The sequence below is a fragment of the Bombus terrestris genome, chromosome 2, assembly GCF_910591885.1.
Source record: "Bombus terrestris chromosome 2, iyBomTerr1.2, whole genome shotgun sequence".
Lineage (NCBI taxonomy): Eukaryota > Metazoa > Arthropoda > Insecta > Hymenoptera > Apidae > Bombus > Bombus terrestris.
The window spans coordinates 3006801-3031461 of record NC_063270.1 but is presented as its reverse complement, the minus strand read 5'-3'; the positions used below and the strand labels follow the sequence as shown (position 1 = coordinate 3031461).

At 33.9% G+C, this 24661-nt stretch overlaps 1 protein-coding gene and 2 long non-coding RNA genes across 3 annotated transcripts in view; 1 reads left to right on the top strand and 2 right to left on the bottom strand.

Annotated features, from left to right (window-relative positions):
- Positions 1-24661, bottom strand: part of LOC100646016 (HIRA-interacting protein 3) — a 94814-nt gene that overhangs the window by 43748 nt on the left and 26405 nt on the right. The window contains exons 2-3 of the mRNA XM_003393470.4: positions 8077-8388; positions 1173-1303 (exon numbers count right to left, since the gene is read on the bottom strand). Of these exons, the coding sequence (XP_003393518.1) occupies positions 1173-1303; positions 8077-8388 (443 nt within the window). The remainder of the gene's footprint in view (positions 1-1172; positions 1304-8076; positions 8389-24661) is intronic.
- LOC105666299 lies at positions 17557-18568 on the top strand. Its single transcript, XR_001099190.3, has 2 exons — positions 17557-18178; positions 18263-18568. It is a non-coding gene; the product is annotated as an uncharacterized LOC105666299 (long non-coding RNA).
- On the bottom strand, positions 20067-22873 carry LOC125386469. The gene is made up of 3 exons (XR_007226640.1): positions 22657-22873; positions 21336-21510; positions 20067-21003 (listed from the first exon to the last, which is right to left on the bottom strand). It is a non-coding gene; the product is annotated as an uncharacterized LOC125386469 (long non-coding RNA).

Below are 24661 nucleotides of genomic sequence, written 5' to 3'. Positions count from 1 at the left end.
ATCCCGAAAAATTTCCCTACGTTTCCTCATTTGTATTACGTTTTTAAAATGATATTCTATGCTGCTATTCGGTGTCAGTCGACATTACGTGTATAGTATCAAAACCGGAATTTGTAATACGAATACATTTATTATTTACTATTACAAATAAAAAAAAACTCATTGATCTTTATTTTCTTTTGTATTTGTTAGAAAGTAGATGTGTGTACACCCGTATTGTACGAGCGAGGAATGAAGGAGAGGAAGACAAAAGGAAAACATGGAATGAATGAACGTGCAATAAAACAAATTCATTCCTGTTTGAGATGTATAAGAGAATAATGCCATGTACATTAATACTTCAAGTTATTCTGTTAATAATAAATATATAAATTTTATATTTAGTAAAACGTTATATATTATTACTTTAAGAGTATTTCTTTCCTTTACATGCGTATACACATATCATTGTTGATCCTCGCAGCAAAGGAGAATGAATTCTATCGCCACGTGGATTACAGTTGAATTTCATAGCGAATAAAAATACATATAACGATGTTTGACTATAGCGGATTGTTGCAGGTTGTATAGGTCGATTACAACGTTCTACTAATAACGTAGGATATTGGTTTTATTAAAATATAATTTATTAAAATACATTTACCGCACAAATGAAAGTTCGACTAGTAATGATGATATTAATTAATTAGTTGGTATAATACATTTCGTCAGAAAAATTTCACGTTTTAAAAACATTATCTAACTTTCTAATGGAGTTATGATATAAAATCGTATTACGTCTCTTTGCTCGTTCCTTTCCTCTTCATTTGAACGTTTCCGAATTTATTAACTAAATTCCCGTAAATATTGCTTGTTCGAGCGATGTATAAACGTATAAAATTCATTCTGTTTTTAATACAATAAGTTTTATCGCATACTGAACGCATTAAACGAATAAAGTGACATAGAAATGTCGAATTTCAAGTACCAATTCAACGCTCCTGTATAGTTCTTGTTCGTATCAAAATACTTTTTAAATGATAATAGAAGGGCTAAACATTCGGAATGCTTTTTCTTTTTGATATTTCCATTCATAAAATTATTCCACGTTTTCTTTTACCGTATTTTCGATATCCGTGTTAGCGAGTTTCATATTTTCTAAACGAATAAAAGAAATAAAATTGAGAACTCACCTTCTCCTCCATCTTGGAGACGACATTATCGACGGCATTCTCCGCCGATTTCGCAAGGGCTGTAGCTTGCTCCTTTCTCGACATGTGGCCACGGAAAGATGCCTGGATTTTGGTCGCCGCGTCGCAAAGCTCTGTCAACCAAAGAGAAAAGTGCTCTTAAGTTAATGTCGATAGACGAGCATAGGATCGATACGTTCTGGCCTTGTCAAGTCGAGGAAACGGGATTCCAAGTTTCAAGCTTTTTGCACTGACAGTATGAAAGTGTCTTCCCACGAAAAACTGCTTTGGCATTGAGGAAATTTATTTTTAGAGCGAAACGTGATTCTCAGAATTTTATTTATTTCGGTATATATTTTATTCAGAAATATCGCCGAAAAAGGAGAAATGTGGTAATACGGTATTGTGGTACAGCGGTTATGGTTATGTAGTGATATTACGTATGTGCCTGTTCATTATCTAATGTACAGGTAGTATTAAAAAATCTGCCTAAAATTTTAGAAACATCTAGTATTTAATAAGCAATGTTTTTTTAAAAAATAGACTCTGTTATTTCATTTTGTATTTTTTAAGAAAATCTAGAAATCTCCTGCAGATTCAAGGCAAGAAACAGGAAAATGGTTTTCACACTCACACAAGCACATCAGTCTCAGCGAGAGCCTGTCATTCGGAATCAAGTTTAACCACTGTTCGTTTCGCTGAATCGTGTCGACCGCTTTGAAAAAACAATGGCTGACCCAGTTCTGAATCGAGGATCAATTTCGAATTTGGTATTGTGCAAATTCAACTGACTTGCAGCTGATCCGTTCGCGAAATACAGTTGCTCCGAATTTGCACCGTGAGCAAAATCGTTAATTATACAATTATTGAATAAAGCATCCTCGACTAAACTCTCATATCGGTATAATACATCTTACGAGATTAAAAGATATCACTTACTGTTTCTTGCTTCTATATTTAGTTTTTATAAAAATATTTCCACGACTATATTTGGAAGTTTCTGCCGGAAAAATTAGTTTTCTTTGCGGTCGAAATCGAAAAGCTGGAAACGAAGACAAAATAAGAAACAGATCGACGGATGGTTGGTCAACAAGAATTAAAATCGATATTTAATTATCGGCTATCGCGCTGTTAAATGGTCCATTTCTGTTTTTTTACTTTTTTCATATTGTTCAATGTTCGTAATCATTTCATTTTCGACCTAGCAGGATAATTTTACGTACATCGTTTAAATTTATTTTTCTTTTGTTACGTATGCTTTACCCTTCCTTCTAATCATTGATCTTTTCTCATTTTCTCACCTTGTCGAAGATAGATGTTTCGTTAATAACTATATTAAGTATGAAATTTAGCTTTTTATCCACTAAAATTCCAAGTTTAAAATTATGATTGTATCGAGAAAAATATTCTAATCGCATAGAGTGCAAGATTATTCTTATGTCTTGAAATTAATTTTGCATTAGTTAATCAATATTAGTCGATCTCTGTTAGTCAATCTTTGTCAGTCAACTTTCCTGGATTTGCTCTATGTCAACGGACGTCTATGGATTTCTGTGATTTTGGTCTCTGTGAGTCAGTACCTATTAGCCAAGATTCACTCAATCTCTTCCTCTTCACAAGAATAAACATTGCCAGCGTATTTTTCTTTTTACGTTTTAAACAACGAATAAACTTGTCTTCCATTTTTGGCAAGTTATGTAATATCCTCCATTTTACACATTCTATTTGTACATTATGTCTGAAGCAAAACGTTGAAATATCGTGCGTCTTATATTCCACAAGCTTATAACATAAAATTACAGTCAGAGATGAAACTAAATTTTCATACAAATACAGTCTGTCTTTGTTCTATTTCCTCGATCCATGCTACGAACATAACTCGATATTATGAGCTAAAGTATAAACTTTGTGTTTTCTTATTCTTCACCCTTACATCACGAAATGACATACTACGCAATATATGTACAATTGATCAATTTTAGACGATAAAATATGGTCGACATTCCAATGAGAAATTACAAACCACGTAGCCAAATAGCATTCGTGGCTAAAAATTTCTGAGTCCGTACCACAGTTCCGTACCACATCTGTAAATAAATATTAATTAAGATTCGTATTTTGGCCAAAACCATTCATGTTTCATCGAGAACGGTCGTCAAATTGTCTAATTTCGATTTCGTCATCGCTGGTATTTCATCGTCGTTAATGGACGCTGTTACTCTACATTATTTCACGGTGCTCAGCCTGTCGGTTAGGATTATTTCGCGTTTCTTGAACCGCAAAGTTAAAGAGGCTTTTGATGAAAATTTTCTATTAATTTTATCTTTTGTAAAACGACGAGTGACTAATTAGTATCGCCATCAAAGTCATCATCGTTTATTGTTTACTGCATACGGGAATAATCCATTGGAATATACAAAGTTAATATATATGATTATATATATAAATAAACATTACAACCACTTACTACCAAAACTAAAACTATGATACAATGAGGTACGGCATAATGACTTTCTGGTATGTAAAAAGAAGATTCAAAAAATATATCAATCGCAGAAAATGCATTATAAATATTAATGGTCATGCGATTTATGCCGATGCGATAAGCAAACTCAGTGTTATGCGATTGAACATAAATAGAAAATTTCGTGGTACTGCAGATTTCTCACTGGAATACTAATTTTGTACCTCTCCATAATATCGGGGCGCTCTACGAGATCAGTAAACACTTTGCGTACAAATAGAATAAGATGAAGTTTTGTTTTACTTTCCAATGTTGTGAAACCAAGGTTATGAATTTATTAATAAATAAAGTGGCATATCAAAACAATGACATGAAAATTTTACCGAAGGTTCATTACGATGTACAGGGTGTACAAACAGTATGTGCAACAACCACCGCAGTGTAATTTTACGCCTCTGGCTCAATGGACACCCGTAAAAAAAAATTCGTGCAAAGTTGACCTTGATTGAACATGATCTTCGAGGTGAGAATTATTGTAACGTATTTTACTCAAAAAGAAGGAATGTCTTCCGCAAGCGGAGATCTGCCATTATTCCTATATTCTTACATATATTTCACGAGCTAATTTGTAATTTCCTGTTTTTTCATATATAGCACGCCACTTTCTCGTTAAATGTGAATATAAATGTAAACACATTGTGAATAAAGCTAGTTTAAGAATTATTAAAACTTTAACATTCTTTTCCCGGAGGAAGGATCATTTGCAACCCATGATTCCTTTGAGACTTTTGTTTTGTCGCGATGTGTAAAATATAGTGAAGTAGCAATGGAAAAAGATTTTCTCTTTGATAATAATACTCAAAGTTAGTTTTACATGAACTTTTTTCTACAAATCTCCATCGATCTAGAGTCGTAGAATCACGCTACGGTGGCTTTTACACTTACTTTTTATACCCTCTGCAAATATGTGTACATTTACACAGACGATATTTCTGCTGTTATTACTATTGGTAATTTAGTGCCGTTAGAAAAAATAATATCGTCGATATTAACGTCGCCAGATTTTACCACGATTAAGTAAGATATGTCTTTTATGGGCAAATAATTATTCGCAAACGATAGTGATCCATGGAAATAGAACTGTTTTAACTAGTGGTATAGCCACTGCTATAAGCAGACAGTGGAATAAATGATAGTTTGTAAAAGCAATCTTCCAAACGTGATGATGTATCGTCATCAAATAAGTATTGAACGTTTATGAAAACATTTTTCGACTCGTTGTCAGATATAGATTTTACAATTTGAGCTTACCTGTATCCTTAACTTTATTATTACAACTTTTCTAACCTCGATTGGAACAATTTTGAAATTTCTATAATTTCAATCTTTATTTTTAATTAAAAACAATCGAAATCGCGATCGCTTTAACGCGTACATAAATTTCTTCTATAATTTCCCTAGAGGAGGATAGCATATGTGTAAAGTAAATTTGCAGGCAGTGACACAGGTGGGTCGTATTACATCGCTGATAAAAGTTTGCTTTTACCGGCGGTAAATTAATTTACATTAACTGACGAGCAAAACAAACGATATACAATACAATCAATTTTTACGCGAAAAAGCGAAATGATGGACGACAATATAATAAATCGTCCAACAATAAGTTGCCATAAATCATTGTTTTAAACAATAATATCGCGATTAAGCTAGATATATAAAACGAAGCTACTAAATCGAAGTACAAAATGTTCAACTTTAAAAATATAAATTCTTCCATTTTTGATAATGTTATATCTACTGGATAAATTAAACGAAAATTATTTAAACTGTTAGAAGATATTCGCGTGTCAACGATGATGTATTTTTAAGGTGCATCAAAGAGACGTTATTTTACTTTGATAGCATTTGTAACAAATACTTTGTCTGCGTACGATGGACAATCTTGTGTCATATAGAATTGTTTGGGAAGAGATTGAGAGGGTTTAAAAATGATAAAAGTACGAGGGTATTTTCTCAAGGATAAAAGCACCCAAGAATAGCACGAGTTTATTCCAAATTCAAAATCTCAAAATCTAATGCAATGTATGCTTAAAAGATTTGGCCAATCTTTGTCAGGAGAGAATTTTCTTTGTATAATTTTTTTTATGAAACATTTCTTAATATTAATTAGATGGCATACACAAAGTTCCGTTATATCGGACTAAAAGATTACTGAAATTGTGGAATAAGATTAAGTCATGGATAAATTAATCAAACGGGGCATGACAGTATAAATTTTCTATAGGACGAAAAACAATTGCCGGACGAGCGATAATTAATCATCGCGAAATAAAGTTACACAAAGCACAACCGATTTTGCAAACCGTCAGTGTCAAACTTCTGCAAAGTTATTCGCTTTATATGTCTCAAAATTGCGATATACTTTTGACATTAAACAGTTCCATCGAGGATATCCATCTGTCACGAATCTTTACACATTGTCATAATAATTATAATAGTAAGAAATCTATCCTGCATTACCATTACATGATTGCCTAACCGAATATTTACGTCCGTTTCATGTCTCAGAAGCGTAGGATCCTATCGAATATGTAAATTTTCGGGAACGTTGCAAAGGCGAGCTAGCCGTGAAGGTCTGGGTTATGAAACGGGCCTGAAAATCGCAAGCAATTTTCGTGGAATTTCCAAGATCCCAAGTCAAAATTCAGTGACAGTAACAACCTTTAGGAAGATTTTCATGACCCTCGGGGAACCGCTGCCGAGGAAACTACCACACGAGGAGGAGAATGCCAGCCAACTTTATGACGACTCTCGTTTGCGGACTGTCTTCTCCATCCACTTTACGAACTACAAAATTTGATCTCGTATATAACACGGCTATCGAGCGTGATGACATCGTTACAGAAGAAAGAACAAGTGAAATGTAAGCATATGGTTCTTCTAAAGCTTTCTCTCAAATCCCCTTCCTGACCTTTTTTCACTGCTGACAACACTACAACATGGCTGTATGATCTGGCGAGTACATGATATAGCATAGTTTCTATTTAAAAATATGATAAGAACCAATTACCGAATTTAATTTAACAACATATTTAAAAAATAAGATGGTGTCTATCGTGCATAAAATTTATTGAAAAAAGGTATTCGTTTAAATTAATGCGACACAGAGAAAAAAAGTACAGTCTATTAAATTATAATCATTAAATTTGTCGAAATATAGTTGGAAGGCAGTGAAATAAACAAATAAGCTTTCGAGAAGTTTTCTCATTACCGAATGGAAACGTAGAGACACCATAGTTGCAATTGGCTAAATTATTATTTTTTATACTCGTTACAAGAAATAAAGAATCGATGGTGATTCCATCAAACAAATAACGTCCCACTGAAAAATAAACTTTCATGATGCTCTTAATGGTGAGAAGGGTGCAGAAGTAACAGAAATTATTTTGTATTTATTAGAGGAAAAATTTCGAAAATGATTAGTTTCATACATATAACAATAATATCTAATAATGCAATGATGAAAACGAAAGAAAATATTGGCAATTTCATTTTTCTATCTAAAATACGATATATGTAAGTCGGAATTCTATCGCGACTGGCCTGATAAGATGCACGTAAAATTATGAAATCGTGGCTCGCATAAACTCGAAACTGACGAGCTGATTGTATGTGGACAAAAATACAAATATATATGCAGAGTGTTTAGATGCATACAGTATAAATCACATCTGCTTGTTATGGTAAATACTTTTACAATACAATAACATTGTGCGATCGAAAGCTGAATTTTGGAGAAAGGATGAATTATTTCGATAACGATGAACATACCATACGTTCGACGTTCAGAATTCAGTAAAAAGGTTCGTATTAATATTACAACATCAATGGGATTTCAGAAACTTATATAAACTTTTAATGTTGCTGCTTATTAAAACCGCTTGCAATTTTAAACGTAAATATATTTTTAAAAATATAGTGTATTATGTAAGTGCAGCTAGTTATTTTCTATTTTGAACCACTACTAATCAAATACATATATACGTATATAATATTACTTCAGAGTTTCGATTTATATCGATTTATATTGCTTTTATATTTATACTATATTTATATCGATTTATATTCGATTTATATTTATCTATATTTTAATAGAACATGAATGCTACTTTAACCTCTTTACTTTAAAACCTACGGTAATGCATCAAAATTATCCAATCTCAGTGGCACATCGTTATATAAAATACATATAACATAGAATTATACGAGATATATGTGTATAGTAAAAAAGAATGTTGGCAGAGAGGTAAAACTCTTTAGCTCTCAAGGAGAAACGAAGGATATTTTCAAGGTGACTGAACGAGATCGGCAGGAAAAGGAGAGTTCTAAAATTAAAGACATCCCTTTTGGGAACGATTTCGAAGGTCCGCACGTGACACTCACCCTTGTCGTCGGCGCGGAACTCCTGCTGAAGTTGTTCTTTGGTTGGCTCTGAGTTTGATTTGGTCCCCGTCTGCTTTATCGAGGATTCAGTCTCTTTCATACTCTTCCTGGCGTGATGGCCACGGAAAGCTGCTTGTATCCTAGTTGCAGCCGCTTCCCTTTCTTTATCCGTACCCTTCTCTTCCTTCTTTCCCTCTTCTTTTCTCTCGTTCGAATTTTTCGAATCTGCCTCCTTCTTTCCCTCTTGCGACTTTTTCTGTGAAGCTTCTTGCGACTCTACTTTCGCTGAGCTACTTTCTGCGTTTGAGATATCTGAAAATTCATCAATAATTACTAATCGTTGTTGTTAGTGTTTTCGTAGCTTACATTTATTTTTAATGACTCTGAGAGACAATATTTTAAAAGAGTATTTTTATCGTATTTTTCTCTGTTATGGATATAATAATTAGTATATATACAGTTCCAAGAGAGTTCCGTGACAAAAGGTGGCGAATATTATTAATGAATATGATTTCGCTTGACAGTTTCAAAGGAATAACTTCCATATTTTTGCTCTAATGCGTTGCTCATACACATTTCTCAATTGAATACAAAATTCTTTCGATTATATAAAAATTCTTCCGATATACGTGTATCATTTTATTGGCGACGTGTGTTTCTAACGTATGTGTAACTGCATGAACGTGCACTGTCAATCAAGGGATTTAATCATACGCCCCAAAATGCACGTACGCATATGCAATTCCCTTTGTACTCGTGTTTCATATAGCAGTCTTGATTAAACTTGATTAAACTCCAAGAATCGGTAGATACTCGAATTCTCACTTTAGCTTCGTGCGAACTATCAATCTATTAACTTCCATTATCGATTATGAAATGTACATACACAAAATTCTTTGAATACCTTATTAAATAAATTTCACAATATAAAATTAGGAAGCACAATTTTTTAATCAATTTCCTTCTATTCCAAAATATTCGAAACTTAATAAAATGAAACGGAAAAAGGGAACTTTAAGCTCTATGATAATCCTGTCTTTCGAGTTAACGCAGGTTTATCTGTAAAATAATCGGATATCTCTTTGTACGTATAAAAGTCCTAAGATTAATCTCAAATAAGGAATACGTATATACAATATATGTGTATATAGGAAGAGATATAGATTACCCAGTATTATGGACGCAAGAAAGAAAAAGAAAAAAGAAGCAGAGAAAGAAATGAAAAAGAGAAAAGGAACATTGTACCTAGTCGCGTGGGAGGCAGAAAAAGAAAGAAAGCTGTGAATCATTGCTAGCGCACAGTTAGTGACACGTACAGACTCTACATATACGTACACCTTTTTAACTACGCGCCTCTAATTACTAGGTTGGTCGTGTTTCGTGCAGGACCTATTTCGAGACGGCAGTTCGCTTTTTCGCAGGCTGGCGTATGCCTCAAGGAATCTCTTTTACCTCGAAGGAGAAACGTCCAATATTAACCAGAGAAAAGAACGAGCGAATTAGAAATTTAGAATTAGAAAATTTAAGACAGATAGTCGCGATGCCTCCAGCTGAATTTCCTGAAATTTTCTGCTACAAACTGTGAAATATAGGAAGAGTGACAAGAGTATGAGTTCTTCAACAGAGAACAAAGAGATAAGCTAGATCGAATAAATTAAATTAAATAAATTTAAGGATATAATGTATCGGTATTATCAAACATTATTTATAAATTTACAACGTCGCAAAGGTAATCCGCCGAATGTAAAACCGTCGAAACAACAGGCAAAGTAGAAGTTATGGATGACAAAATTAATATTCCCCAACATTAAAAGTCGGACTTAATTCTTCAACCGATACGCATCTCGACTACATAAAATCAAGAATCGGAATGGTTTATTGCTTGCAATTAAAAGCTATGTGGTGTTGCGTTTAGTGGGTTCAAAAAATAAAATTGGCGAATTTATCGAAAACCTATCAAAATAAATTCTGTTTATTAAACATCGATTAAACGTGCTTCGTTTAGTTTCGCTAATTGTTTAATCCCTTAAGCGCTAATGCTGCGTTAACACGATATGTCTTTCTATAAATTTTCATGTAATTATTCGCTGTATCTGATACCTGTGTAATTTTCTTCTATGTAATACTTGACATAGAGGACGACGAATCACCATTAACTAAAATAAAGATCACAATTGAAACAAGATTTGATACAATACGGTAAATTGAAGCAGCTTCTGGATTAAGGGCCTATAGATTAACTGGGATAATTAATTGTCTTACACGTCTCACCTTCACCTTCGAGTAATTCGTGGTTTTCGCGAGATGAACGCGCGATATTAGAAATTGCTGTTTTGAGTTCAGGTTTACTTTTGTCCTTCGTCGACTAACAAGGGTAGAGACAATTAAAGATAGAAAGTGGAATTCGGAAAGTCGCGTCGCCACATGCAATTGAGAAAATTATTTCAGCAATTGTAAATAATTGGTTTTATTGGCAAACTAACTGGCTTCGTGTTTCGATTTCTACTCGCTAATCAACTTCGATAATTGGCAAATGTTTGCTTTAGGCTTGAAAATTGTTTCAGTTCTAAGTAGAAAGTTCAAAATATAATATAACTGATAGTATAACATTCACGTAAAGTTTCATGAAATATTTGACGAGCTAGAGTTCGAGCAATGGTCTTTAGTTGCATCCGAAAACAAAGGTACAGGCAGAACGAGACGAACGTTTCGTAGATGTCTTCAATGACAAATTCGAAAGCGCTCTCTGCGATGGAAAAATCGGCATAAAAAATCGCGTGCATCGAATGGCAACAAGATTTCCTCGATATCTCGGTCGCGAATGTTTCTTTTTTATTTTTTGCATTTCGTTGCACGCAATCACGTCCTACATGATTTTCCTTACCGGTAGTTGTGTCCGAGATCGTCGAATACCTCGGGAACAAAAAATCTCGTAACTTTTAACGAAGATAAACGCAGTCTAGTTTACTGGAATTTTCCGAAAGATAAAGTAAAATACATCTAACATATACAACTTCGTCCGATCTGCGAGTATATTTACCATTCATAATGACCTAGTCACGATTTGCTGATAAAATTCTCTGTAATTACAAACCATTTCTCGGAAACTAATGGTATTTGCAAATTAAAGAAATTAACATTGCGATGATTCCCTCATGGAATAATCACTTTAAGATTGATCTGATCCTCCTAATTTGGTTGGTCTTCCCTTTTTAAATTAATCTACGATGTAACATCAGCTAGTAAATAATATTATTATGTACAACATCAAATAGCTACTTGATAATCTACTATAGCACTTTGCGAATGGTTATGAATAAGACAATATATATAAATATAAATTAAATACTATTTACAACATTCGTTTGTGAATAGGTAATAACGGAGAGTAGGTCTATAAAAGGAACTGTTAAAAGAACAGTTCGACATTGATGAATTATTCCAATTGAGAATTTATAAGCGACAGATGCTGGATACTGAATATCGAATTCAGCTGCGTACCTATTAAGTACGATTGATTCTCGACGGCATTTTAAATAAAATGGTTTAAAATATAAAGCTAAATACGAAAACAAACCATTGTTCAAAGAATAAAATTACTGGTCGTACTTTCAATCAAGTATTTCCTGTCCTTTTTTGACAAAAATATTCAATCTTTTACTCGGATTTTTTAAGTGTTGTATATTAAGAGAGAACATCGTAACGCGAAACATTTGATCGCCATTCTACTAAATAAAAATATTTATTGAAATCCATTTCTTCCAAATTTTTCCAAAATATTCATCAACAGATTTTAAGAAACGTTCGTGTAAAAGTAACGTCGATACAACGTATAGATTCAAGAAGAATTCGACTCGCTCCATCGCAGGCATAACAACCGCCTGAACCTTCCAATTTGCAAGTCGATTCTTAAGAAAATTTTCTTCGGAATGCATAGAAAGCGGTCGATCTCAACCAAAAACGGTAACGTTGAATTTTACTTTCAGATGCCTCGAGCTAATACATTTGGCTAAATTGCTTGCTAAATTACGAGAAAGCCTCTATATTCTACATACTACCAGCTAACGAATTAACGTTTCGAACGTCGCGTCATGTTGGCGAACTGCTTCGATCGATCCCTATGGAATACGAAACAGTGTGCCACTTACTGCACATCAAATACCCTACTATGCCATCCTATAACGAGTTTCATGAACATATAACGACACGATAACACTATACCAGAAGACTACTTGAATCGTTACTATACGATATCAATATGTCGCGTAAATTGTATTATTTGTAAGAAATTCGATTTCATCCGTCGAACGTGAGCTTTCAGTCACATAAATCATTTTATCTTTCTGTCCTTTGTTGGAGCAAAATAAGGTAACTGTGTTTATTGCATGTATTTCCAAAGACAAGCTAAAGAATACCTGCACGTGTACTTTCTTAGACAGTATATATCGAATCTTGGTAACGTTTTGATTATACGATCCGCTTCGTGTCCATGGGGAACGATTCATAGTTCAGTAAATTTGTTTCATGGATTGCTGCAATTCATATTGTCATATGACGATTTAATCTCGCGCGTTTAATATTAAAATTCTTAATAGAGATATTATTCTAAAAGTTGTTTACGAAATTTACTAGCTCCGTTTCAGTACAACAGGAGTATCGATTACATATCAGGTTTGATAGTTGGTGAACTCCGTTGAACTGAAAGAAGTTAATGAAGCTAGAGTTCGGTTCGACATTAATTAACAAACAGGCACTATCGACACGGTGCGACGCGGTCACACGGCTGTGTGTTTGTACGTAAGCGTTCGAGATCAAAATGTACGCAGCTTTGATTAATTAAAATCCAGATTAATTAGGAATTTGAATATTATAATTTTTCCTAAGAAATGTATCGTCACTTTGTGGTTTATTTATTTATTTGGCAATTAATATTAGAAAAATGTAATAATTATTTATTTTGCACAAAGTTAGTTTCATTTGCCCAGAAATTTTCGATTTAAAAAGCAAATCTGCGATTTACGAACATATATTTCTTCTGATATTTGAGAAAATTGAAGTTTTAAAGCAAAGGTATGCAAATTCGAGTTACATCAGATGCAAAGTTATACAGATTGGTTGGAACACGGGTCTCCGTGTTCAGTGAAATTCTTAAAAGCAACAAATTTCTCGAAATGCGTAAATACGTTCTGGAGATAACTGATTAAACGATTAAAAGTTTATGGCCATGTAATTGGAATATATAGAAAAACTGTCGAGAAAAGTAGGATTTTCTTTTACTTTTCATTGATCGCGTTTAACCATTTCAAATTATATTTCATATTATATGTAATAGAAAATAGGGAACTTTTGAAAAGCAAAAAGTAAAAATGAGAAATGATATATGATATAAGTAGTACTTAATATTTTATGATACAAAAAACATTTTTGTATGCTTAAATTTATTTAGACGTAGCTACAATTTTCTAATTTACGTTAACCCAAGAAGCGAAACACTCTATCCGTAAACATGACGAATCGAATAATGTCAAACAATAAATAAAAATGGTTAAGCACGAGCCATGCTGGAAACCAGCGAACAACCGTGTAGCTTTTTACCAACATTCTACCTTTTGCCAGGGCGAAAGTTCATCCTCGTGTATTTAAACGCGTTTTAATTTTTCAAGCGTTTCCCTCCTTGTATACCGGGCGGTAAGAAATTTCCCGATGTAGTCAGCGTGTAGCATTTTCTTTTCATTTTTCTTCGCCTCTGCACAATACTTTGTGACTATGATGAACGGAAAAGAAGAAAAAGACGTCATCGCGACAGTCTTTATAATTGATTCTGACGCTCGTTAATCTGGCTAGCTGGTAGCTGTTAGGATGTTGCGCGCGGTGCTATAAACGTAGGCCATCATACTATAGCCACTTTCGTTTCAACAAAGCTGCCTAACGAAATATTCTCGCTTGGTCGGCGAGATTTTCAACATCGATGATCCGGAATTCAGCGTGCAATGTGTAAAAGTAAAAATACGCGTACCACGTACGAGAGAAATGTAGCGTAACTTTTAACGGTACCTTTAGCGATCAATCGTCGCTCTTTTAAAAAGTATTTATAAGACTACCAATGATCTCATTTTCCTGTCATACCTCGTCGATCATTAGCGGTCGAATCAACATCGATATGTATGTATACGTTTCAAATCGAAATCAACTACGATATTCGAGTTATTATTTAGCAGTAATCGCAGCTGACAAGTCAATTCCAGATAGGAAACGGGAAAAAATGGGTAAAGATAGAGAATCGTTAATTTTATGTTCGCGCTCGTCGCAAGCGAAACTTTGTGCAACAAAAAAGATCTGGCATTCTTTTTCGTTAAGTTTTCGCTAATGAAACGTATGTATGTATTATATGTATATATTGCATGTATGCAATTTATAATATTATAATAATATTTAAGAGTTTATATAGAGTCGTACTAGGTAGATCGCGAAAGTAGTTTACAATCAAAAGGTAACTTGGTGGCAATGCGAAAACCATAGGAATAAAAATATGTTTGTTTCAGTAATGAATGTTATGTGTTTGTTGGATTTCTTTTCTTTCCTCCATAACGGAGTGCAGTGGTATAGCGTTACGCATGAATCTTTGTAAGTTAAAACGACAGTGATTTTATTGCGTTTTCAGATTTTATTGCCAATCGTAAACACGTGCAACCACATTCTCAATATAGAAACGATTTCGATAAAGTTTATAGCGCGGTTGACATGGAAAACTGACTGAATAAATTCACAAATAAATAAAATTTTTATCGAGTTATGATCATGTCAGTGATACTGATAAGTAGCTTTAAAAAATTCTTTAAAATACTACTAGACGAAATTTCTCGGTTATCTTCCTTAAGATAAGTAGCAGTGCATAGCTCAAAAATTGTCAACGTCGTATAATTTATTTCAATCGTTATTGCACGAAATCTCGATGTCTCGTTTAAGAAACGAAACATCTCCATAAAGAAATAGCAAATATTTGTTTTTAAGAAATAATTCGTTGTAAAAGGAATGTAGGTGTGAAGCCATATACAAACAATATTTAACATGATTTTAAAACAGTACTAACGATCACGGCATTAAAAGTACTTACGAGATACTTTTAGTACTTACGAAACGTTCATGACAATGCGAAATCTAAACATCTACCTAGTTATACTATAAATTTTCGTGCAAAAGAACCAATTCCGCAATAACGTTTACTAAACGGCTCAATGATACTTTTTATATATGTAATTATTGTAATGTATAATTAGACTGCAGATTTTTATGCAAATATATATTTTTATGAAAAATTGATAATAAAATAGTGCCTAGATATAAATTTATCTTACTTTTAGGTGTTAAGCAACGAAATATTCGCTTTGCATACTTTCCATATTTTTTAGAAGCATATGCGAGCATGATACGCAATATTATTAAGTAATTTCAATAAAATCAATAAAATTAATATTTTACTTTGTTTTATAATACTTCTTTTTTCGTTTTCTTTCGCCGTTAACTATTTTCAAGATATGCCTACGTAAAATATCCTGTATTTCTACACAGGTTCTTATATCATACTTTAAATTACGAAAAGATCCGCAGTCCAGTTACAATAATTTTTAAACTAACTATAAGCTATATCGCAACCACGTTCAATAATGTTAAACTAATTACTATTATAATAATTTAATAGGAAGAAGCAAAAGTTTCTTTAATAGAAAAGAAATGAAAACTTTTAATAGAAACGTTTAATAGAAGCGGATCGCGTTAACAGAAACTGCGCGGCTATTTTATGTTTCGTTCTGAATTGCGTCACGTAATCATTCACAAAGAAAGGTTTATATCTCACTAACCGATCCTAAGTGTTAGTGTTGATATTTTAAGAAATTCAACTATAGTACGCATGAAATCCTATGAATTATAAATTTATGGTAAATTTTGTATTCGGTGATGGCGATATATCAACCGGGCTGACAAACGCATCACATTATGCCATATGAGGATAGTAAAATAAAATATTTGGCACGCCATCAGACACTATGAATATTTACTATACTATTACTGTACTAAACTATATTTATGCAAATTCGTATTTTTATAAATAGACGTAAAACAACGAAATCTACGGAGATTTTCAAATTTCTCATAAATACATAAACATCCGCAGCCTGGTCATCACTCTGGACATAATTGTCATAAAACGACTTATAAAACAGTTTCATTAAAATTGGTTCCCTTCAGTGGCATATTTTTATCACTTTTGAAAGAGGTGTCCGAATATAAAGATCTATAATGAAGGATTGTCACGTGTGTTTCAATAAATGAAAAATTTACAACTATCTAACTATGGAATATAATTTTATCGTTTCCGCGACGGTATCAGTATCTACGTTATCATATGAACGTATCAGTGGGTTCGTAAAAGTTCGACAGTTCGACATATGGTACAAGAAAGATGATAAAGGATATATTGGTTATTGGGTATTTTATGATGTGCATCTTGCTTTATTAAATTCGTAAAAATTTTCTTTAAAAGGATCCGAATGAAAATGTAATTGCGCTCCATTAAGACGTATGTGCACATTTTAAATTCGGTAAAAGAATAAATATATAATAAATATTGATACAAATTCTATCGCTTATATCATGAGAAATATTTTGGTTCGATTGTATTTCTCGCTGTCTAAATATAGAAAAGCGCTAAAAAATAAAAAGTTGAAAAGAATTCATTAAAAATGGAGAAAGTCTCAACAAAGCTACTTTAATGAGGAATGATCAATAATAGCAACATATTCTCAATAACGTAGCACACGTTCATAAATCTAGGACGCTGTCTTTATCGGTATAAATACACCCTTTGAACATAATTCGGTGAACTGTGTAACCGTTCGTGCTTTCTTACCTGGAATTTCCAGATGAGACTAACTTATAATTAACATATATAACCGTAAGAGATACAACCTAGAAGTAATATTACTCAGAATTAATTAATATATTGTGACAAATTTTTCAATAAAGAAACATCCAAGAATTTGAAACGTACCAGAGATATTAGAACGAAATATATCGCGTTCAAAATTCAATCGAGGAAGTATTTCGTAATATGTATGAGGAATCAATTAACGAGGTGAAACTAATTAATAGTTTAGAAAATGAAGAGATATTCGAATAAAAGAGAGTCTCTACATATGTAATAGCGTTAAGCTTTCCAAGCATTCTGCTCAACTCGCAAATTTCTGTGCTCGATCGCTTTGAGCTTGAGTTAAACAGTCGGTACGTCCATCTGATAAAACGGTAGCGAGAATAAATAAAACAAATCAACGATATTTCCGCTGGCTCGGATCGTAATCACTATTGATATACGAGCTTTGCACACGACGAACAACTGCGCATCCAACGTCGCCAGACACGAATCGCGCAACTGCGTTCTATATATTCTTTTAGAAATTTTCGCTGCTTCATACGGCACGCATTGCGCAACCATTTCGTAACGTGTCAACAGTTTTCTGTCAGTCTATGAACGGATAGGCGGAAATTGTGGATTTGTTCCGATGAGTTCGTAGGTTTCGAAGCATGTATCCGACACATGGATAAAACAAAATTTAAAGATCGATCTTCGTCATTTTCATCATTTTCGTAACCTGAAACTAATAAGATTTACTAGGTTACCATGACACCAAGTTAACGAACGCTCGAAGCATAACATTCCAACCGAGTTTCGTCGATATTCCCCAGAGTAATTTTCTGCAAGGACAAAAGTGGTGTGCTATGCCGGGGAACATCTTCGTCATTTCCGGGACGGTTATACAAAGCCACGTGTATCGATCAGGTCAGGTCTCTCCTATCTTTTACCGGGACTAGTATTGGGGGTAGGGAAAACACGCCTAGCTGTATGTGTACGCAGTCGAGGATCGAAAATCGATCCAACCTGTCCGCTCTTAATGAAACACGACGTATCAAACGTCTTACGCGGACTTGGAATTGAGTGCGACGGTATTATCGCTATCAGCTTCAGGATCCGATAGAAAAACGCGATAAAATGTGACACGGACATTGCAGAGGAATTATTATGCGGTAGAATTTTTAATTGAAAAAAGTAAGGAAAGGAAAAGCCAAATCGACAGAAGTTAATTTTTGTACTACTAATAGCTGATGTTAAATAAAATTGTTATCTTTCCAGAATGACATCAGACAGTTTGAATAATACTATTGACAATCATAAAATATATATAAATTCATCTTGCAACCATCCTAGACGAATTCCATTGAAAGAAAGAAGCGAGAGGAACAGCAAAGTCTAGAGGCGAACAAAATGAAAGGAGAAAAATAAGTGATCTCGTTGGATCTACTATAGTAAGTTAATAAACTAATCACCTAGCGAGTTCAATTAGATTAGAAATTATCTCAGTGTTCATCGTTGCGATTGCGCGAAATCCAATTTAATGTAAATGCATTCAACACGAAAGCAATTAGAAGATGCACCACACCAAACCGACAAAAAATATTTTCAAATTTGCAATATCTAACAAGATCCATTTCAAATGTATATATAATCCATTGAACTACAAAAGAAAACACTCATTTTATCAAAAATATTGACCGTTGACGACAATTCGTTTAGTAAATATCCGGCACACAATTTTTCTGATTTTGAAAATCATTTACAAATGCCATTTTCGTGAAATAATGCAACTTATTGTTAGTATAATCACCCATTTTATAAAACAACATGGTTCTAGGTATATTTGCTTGTTGTTATTTCGCATGAACCACGCGATTCTATTCTATATATTACGCCCATTATCTTAGACGTTGCCTTCATTGTCCAGGAAGAAACGAAACATTGTGTTACGTTTGAGATGGTCGTATTTGTATGCGATAATTGTCGCTTTTTTTTTAACTGTTTCACTGCTGAATATATATTCCAAGACAAGACGATCAGGACTAAATAAATACCGTGGGCACGCATTTCACAAAACGTATTACGTATTATGGTTTCAGCAGTAAAAGCTTAATGTCTTCGAACATGAATAAAAGATAAATATGCTGTGTGAGTCAATTGTATTATATTAATAGCAAAAATCAAATTACAATTTGTCGAACTATCTTATTTTTCAAACCATCTAATTAACTATTTACGTTAAAACTATCGTTCAATTTTCTTTCTCAACTGAACCTCCAAAATACATCTATAAGCTCAAATATCTAATAATAAATGTAGTCATTTTTGAACACGAACAAAATTTCCATGCTAAAATAGTATGGAAACTAAATATAAATGCACGCTAAAAATGCGAAAACAATCTCCTCTCCACATTAACAAAGACTAAGAAGATCGATCGACCTAGCTGATTTAGCAAAATTCAAGATCCGTCTGCTCCAATCGATTAACCCCAATTTTCGTACCTAAATCCACATCTAAAGTCAATCGTTCGGTCAACGATTAACAAGCAAACGTAATCTATCATGCTATCTCGTTTTCGACCGAAAGACATCGAAGTACGAAAAACAGCCGCAGCTCGAACCCAAAGTCACACAAGTATACTTTCACGAACTTTCCTAATTATTTTTTCACGCTCAAGTCACCCCTATAATCGTGCTCCTGTTTCACTAAGTACATAAAACGTCGTACACCATACTCGTTTTCCGCGTTACACACGGACTGGTACGTTTCATGGCCTGGTGAACACGTAAACGCACAGAAATCCTGGCAGATTTCGCGTCAGCTTGTCGAAACGAGATTCGGTCGGCTGGATTCCTTGCGACGATAAAATCTGTGCGGTCGAACACACGCGGTGGGGATAATTATTTCTTGCTTGTAGAGATGATTACGTTTCTATTCATCGAGTCTTGGTTTTTCTCGAACGGTTCTGATCGTTAGATACATTGATTTACAAAGCGATGTATGCATCAAGCGGCAAGTTTCGAAGGAAACATTACCGATAATAATTTCATGTCAAACACAGATATTTTGGTCGGTGTTATTCGCTATAAGCGTGCTCGTGTCACCGCGAGCCACGGTTATAGCTCACGCGATGTTTCCTTAAAGTTGACGACGACGCGAAATAAAATTCTGACGAACGTACTGCTTGACACCACGACGAACAATATAGGTCAATTGGAAATTGTCGTTTTTTCAAGTATCAGTATTGGTTCAGTATTCAAGTATCAGTATTTGCATATCACCTCTTCCGCTAATCAAAAAATTCATTCCTCAAAATTCCATCGGAAAATCAGCTCTATGAAGCTAGTCCAACAACGAGAAAACCTGCATCCTGACATATTTCAAGTTTGATAACCAATCATAATGTCTGAGCGTAAATAATATCACCCAGCAACAGTTAGATATATTTTAAATTAAATCCTTCGTCATTTGACCAACTATGCCATTTCCATTTTAAAGACCTGCCACTTATCAACTAATAAGTAACAAGTGTCACATAAACGTACTCGTCAAATCGACGATGCATGGTTCCATATTTTCCCAATATCTCGATTTGTACTACCATAATTTACAATGGTGATCATTTTTAATTGAAAAAGTTCGCGTGCAATATACATACGTAGATTATATTCATCCACATGGTACAATTCGAACATCTAACGAACTAATACAATTTTACTTCGATTCCACTGAGTCAAAAAGCTCTAAATTCGAATTGTACAGATGGAGCTCTATAGTGAGATGGAGTGAGAGAATCGAAAGACAGAATCTGTTCGAAACGCGAAGCCGTACAACGCATTTCCAGATGTGACTAGAAGTATCGTTTTCCTCCACAACACGAGCCACGAAGATTGCTCTACATTCCACCTTCCATGGTATCGTTTCTCTTTATGTTACACATAGGGATTTAGGACATTTCTTCTGCACCGAGCCGGCGTAGATGCGGTGAACGTGAGTTTGCTCTCGATAAATATTTACTGAAAACATTTGCGCGTTACGTATCAGAGTGTCGTATAAGGACTAAAAACGAAAATTGTAAAACTGATGGATAGTTGAAAAGAATTAGATGCAACGAGAAAAACGTTTGATAAGCGGAGATGTGCTTTCAGAAAGAGATATAATGGTAACTAGATCTTTTTGTCTCGACGGAAGTTATATCACAGGGAAAGATCTTTGCTGCATCGAATCTCGTGACGTTTTTAGGAGATTGTATGCAAAAAGATACGAAGGTATCGGTGATATATCGTTAAAATTTTTGTAAAGTGTGTTTGTAGTAGGACTATTTTATGAATTCTTCGTAATTACGTACCTTGAAATAATTACAACTGTATTAAAGATTGAAATGTTGTGTTCTTTCGCACGAGGAATTCATTATTCACGGACAATAGCGTGATAGTAAGTTGTAATTAAGGAAATACAAGGCAGTAAATTTCATTAGGTACAGGTCGATCGTCAGAGATTTAATCCTGTGACACCACTCCACTCTAAAAAGCGAAAACAAGGTCAGCCAAGATCTCATATTTTTAGTCCGGAAGTATGACTTTTATCCGTGTTAGCACAGCAAACTACATATTGCTTGAAAGCGACTCGCACCTTTTTAAAATAACCGCTTATATAGAGTTAAAAAAATCTTATACGAGGTCTAACCGAATAACGCGTAAAAGCCAGCACGACGTAATTCCTTGTGAAAAAATAAGGAAGAAATATAGAATAAATTTTTTTCATTCGTGGGTTAGTTTTCGAGAATATATTTAAATTTAAACGAAAATTTATCAACTATACTTGCACGTGGCTAATGAGCAGGATTAAATAATAGACAGGAGATTAATCGTACGTGTGAAAATAAGTGGAAAATGTAAAATAACATTTTTCTGTTTAAGACTCTATTTTCAAGAAAATCGAGTTTGAACACGTTTAATTAAAAATTGGCTTAACACAGGCGTATGATAAATTTTTAAATCTATTTTTCTCGGAAACAAAATGTTTTTTGTGAAAATATTTTATTCTACATTTTCGACTTACTTTCACACGTACAATCACCTCTTGTCGATTATTTAGTCCTATCCAGTTCAAAATTAATTATATTCAAGTATATTTGATAAATTTTCAAACTCGATTTTCTCGGAAACTATGCCAAAAATGAAAAAAATTGATTCTATATCTTTTCCTTATTTCTACACAAGAAATCACGTCATGCCCGCTTTTACATGTTATTCGATTAGACTGTATATGTACTTTCTACTCGCAATGTCGTCTTATCGGTATACACAGTTTTATATCCTTGCTTTTTTCTAAATAATATTTTTATCTATTTTATCGTAAGTTTGATAGTAAAATATAAATTATACGAAAAAATAAAACATATCCAATCTCGTCGAATACAAGGTAGAAATAAAATAAAATTTATCGCGATGAACAGAAACGAGTATTTGACATGCGGTTTAACGAATGTTCCATCATCGACCACCACAAAACACTCGGATCACTTTACGACGGAAACCTAAATAGAGATTTTATCGGAATTTTTGTTAAAAGGTGTACAGGGGTAGCCGCGTTCACTCCACAAAGTCGAACTCTTCCACTATTCTACTTTGTTTATTAACCCCTATACGGAAGGACCAGCAACTTACACCGGCTTCTGTGTCTGTTTTTCCCCGGGAATCCGAGTTTCGCCCCTTCCCCTTGAACTCGGTTTGTTCCCTTGTCTCGTTTGTCCTCAATTCCGCCCTTCCACCGAAGACAAAATCGCGGGAGCGGGAACGGAATTGCGCGCAAAATTGCTTCTGATTGCATTAATTATCGGCTGTGATCGCAGCAATCGACCGTTTGCTTATTGAATTAGACGCGATCATTATCGATTCTTTTCTCCGCAACTGTAAACGCGCGTTTCTCAATAGTCCATAGGGCTCAATGGGAAAAACGAATGAAGATCATCGTTCGAAGCGAAGAAAGAAGAGAGTTTTGTTTTCAAGTGTCAATTTGGAGGAAATGCGGATTCGAGAAACGTGCGTGGAGATATTTTCTTACAAAAGATGTTTTAAAAGCTTTTTAGTGGAAAGAATGTTTTATTCATATTTTATGCTTCTATTTATAGATGGTTACTATGATCGATTTTTGGTGACATTTTTCATCAAATATACCGTATAGCATGTTGTTCGAGAAATTTCTTACGACTAAATTTTTATTTCAGAGTGATAAATGAATATAAAGTCGCATAATTTTTAATTTAAAAAATGTAATAAAAATTCGAATTAAAAATTCTGGACAATAATTTGAATTAAAAGATACGACAGAAACGGGTGTTTCCACGTTTCGAAAAAATATATGTCGAATAAAAATAAGTTAGAAAAGCAACGTAAAAAATATTACAAGGTTATAGGAAATTTATTACTCAAATATTGCATTTTATGTTAAAAACGATTCTTTTTTAAAAGGTATTATGATTTCGAGACAGGAGTCTGTAAAATTCGTATTTTCGTCCTTTAAAAAAGTACAATATCTTGCTCAATGATAGTACGAATATCCTTTAAATTTTTCCCCTGATTTTGCCAAATTTTATAGAGAAGAGTAACCCCACTAGTAATTTCACAAAACTTTTCAAGCGAGTGAAATTGTGTTCTTCGCTCCGAGCTAAAGCTAAAAAAATGGCCTATAATTTCTGCAACCTTTTTAGAAGATTTTATTTTCATAGCAAAAGAGCTATTTCATTATTCCCAATATCATTTGTCATGAAAGAAATTAATCGATCCCATTCTATTAAAATTAAAAATATTCTAATGATATCAAATTTTATGTAAAAGAAAAAAACGCTTCAATTAAAACTCTTAAATAAAAGAGCGAACAAGTGCCCAAAAATGTTTAAAATCCTTTCTAATAAACAAATTTCCCTTCTACGAACCATACCAATAATATCTGAGATCTGTTTTAGAAACAAGTATTTCCCCTTTCATTTTCACCTAATTTTCGAAAAAACTGCGTAGAAAGTAAGCCCGCCTCGCGTGTCACGATGTAACTATTTTCTCCTCTGGACTATACGCCGTGTACGGGATTCGTGAGAAAAAAGCGTTCGCTGACCGCCCTCCTGTAAAGATTTAAACTCGTTGTACAGTGTGCAGGACTCACCTGACGGGAAAACGCGACCACCCTCACCTTCGCGAACGTGTTACCTGATTCAACGTACAACTGGCGTATTCGAGGTGCCGGCGGTTCCTTTTATAACAGCGGGACTTGACGGCCCTGCGCTGAACGCCACGCAGTCTCTGTGAGCCGACTACAGGAACGTGTCTGCGTGGATACAGCCCCGCATATTTACACCAAAAAAAAAAAAAAAAAAATTATAAAACGCATGGTAAGATCACTTTTGTTTAAATATCACGCGTTCTCTGAGATACATTACTTTATCGTTGGTCTATCATTTTTTAACGGATTCTATCAACTTGTATTCCATGTGTAATAAACCGTGTTTTTTAACTGTATTCCAGACCAATTAGTTTTAAAGGAATTTTTATATTACTCTGTGTAGAACTTTATTATTCCTGTTTACATTTCTTATTTACTTTACGTTTGTCAGATTACGAGGTAGTTTGAAATATCACTTCAAAAATGTTCTTTTTTACAGCTTAAGAAATGGAAAAA